The sequence below is a fragment of the Peromyscus eremicus genome, chromosome 1 (assembly GCF_949786415.1).
Source record: "Peromyscus eremicus chromosome 1, PerEre_H2_v1, whole genome shotgun sequence".
In the NCBI taxonomy this organism is placed as follows: Eukaryota; Metazoa; Chordata; class Mammalia; order Rodentia; family Cricetidae; genus Peromyscus; species Peromyscus eremicus.
In genome coordinates, this window is record NC_081416.1 from 96572486 (window position 1) to 96574439 (window position 1954).

Below are 1954 nucleotides of genomic sequence, written 5' to 3' on the forward strand. Positions count from 1 at the left end.
CTGTCAGAACAGTCTAATTGTGTACCACAGGCCATTAGAGGTCACTCTCAAACAAACAAATAAAATGCAAAACAACAACAACAAAAAGCCAAGGTAACAAAGTGAACTGTATCTTGACCTCTGGTTGTCACATGCACGTGCACGTACACACACACACACACACACACACACACACACACACACACACGGGGGTGGGGGGAGAGGGATCACAAGTAAAATCAAAGGGTTTTGAATGAGATTTGCTGTTTGAAACAAAAGTAAATAAATGAAAAATCAAGAAGGATATTTACAGAAGAAAATTTTGGACACTTGATCTCGAATCTGTTTGGTCTTCACCCCATAAACGACAGGAATAAGCAAAGGTGGGACAAGTAGATGAAGGTTAGACAGGAGAATGTGAATGTAGGATGGAATGTGGAAGCCAAATCGATGTGTAAAGAAAGAGAAGAAGGCCAGGAGATAAAACTCCAAGAAGACACAAATGTGGGCAATGCATGTGTTGAAAGCTTTGAGTCTTGCTTCCTTTTGAGGCAGCTTGAAGACAGTTACAAATATTCTAATGTAGGAGACTGTGATGAAAATTATGTCCAGTCCAAGTATACTGAAAGCCACAAAGAGACCGTAGATCTTGTTGACACGAATATCTTCTGCTGCCAGCTTTACGATGGCCATGTGCTCACAGTATGAATGGGATACAACTGTGGTCCAGTAGAATTTCAGCCTGCATTTGATGAGAATGAGACATGGAGCTACAAAGAGGGCGCCTCTGAGTGTGACTCCTATTCCTATCTGAGTGAGGAGTCTCCGGGTAAAAATCGATGCATGTCTTAGAGGATCGCAGATCGCCACGTATCGGTCCATTGCCATGGCAAACAAAATGCCTGACTCAATTGACTGGAACGTGTGAATTAGCCACATCTGCAAGAGGCAGGCATCAAAGTATATGTTTGGAAGGTGAAACCAGAATATTCCTAGCATTTTGGGTAAGATGCAAGTACTGAGAGCAATGTCTGTTGCTCCAAGCATTGCTAGGAGGAGGTACATGGGTTCATGGAGGCTGCGCTCAACTTTGATGACAACTAGGAGCAGAGAATTCCCAAAAAGGGCGATGATGTACATGGCACAGAAAGGAATCCCAATCCAGAACTGCACAGACTCCAAGCCAGGAATCCCCGTCAGAGTCAGCATTGAGGGCCTGAAGATGGTGCTATTGAGATGCATCATGCTGCCTTGGGGGCTGCAGGCATATGGCTTCTCAATTAGACTGGCAGCATGTGCTGGGAATATTTCTTCTGTTTTCAGTTGTCACCTAGATTCACACAATCAGAGACTGAATGGGATTTGACATGACAGTTTTCAGATATAGATTTTTACTGATGAGATCCCTTTATGCATATCCAAGAATGTCTACATATCTTTTCTAGGTGTGAATAATTTATTTCAGAGTTCAGTTTTCTATCTTCTCTCTTACTTTCTTCTCTTCCCATGTCTGTCTCATCACAAACATACACAACAGACACACAAACACTCCAAATAGAAGCTTATTAACTGTATTATGGAAAGAAGACATATTTCTGATTACTTATGAAAAATATTCAATTACAAGTGAGGTTTAGTTTTCTATGATAAATATCTACTTTGATATTTAAATAATTAAATATTATCGCGGTCTGGGGAGGTCAGCTCCCCAGAACTGCACCAGGTTTGTGAACAGAAGACCTCAAAGTAGTGAGGGCTTTAGGAAACTCTTTTATCTGAGGGTATTTAGAAGTAAGTTTCTGTCTATCTGACAGGTAAATAAGGAAACACACACCCTTTCTGATGGTAACTTTCACTTTATCTTAAAAAAAATCTCTTTTTCTGAAAAATCTCTGTTTCCACACAGCTACATCTCTTTACATACAGCTATATATTTATCTACTTTGCTACATTTCTTCACACATTACTGCATCAT

The 1954-nt window shown here is 40.5% G+C and overlaps 1 protein-coding gene across 1 annotated transcript; it reads right to left on the reverse strand.

Moving 5' to 3' along the window:
• Nucleotides 1-273: 273 nt before the first annotated feature.
• LOC131901293 (olfactory receptor 52A5-like) lies at nt 274-1224 on the reverse strand. Its single transcript, XM_059252501.1, has one exon. The coding sequence runs from the start codon at nt 1222-1224 to the stop codon at nt 274-276; it is 951 nt and encodes a 316-aa protein (XP_059108484.1).
• Between the last annotated feature and the right edge of the window lie 730 nt (nt 1225-1954).

Coding starts and splice junctions, on each gene's coding strand:
- LOC131901293 (XM_059252501.1), bottom strand. CDS start 1,224: ATGATGCATCTCAATAGCACCATCTTCAGGCCCTCAATGCTGACTCTG.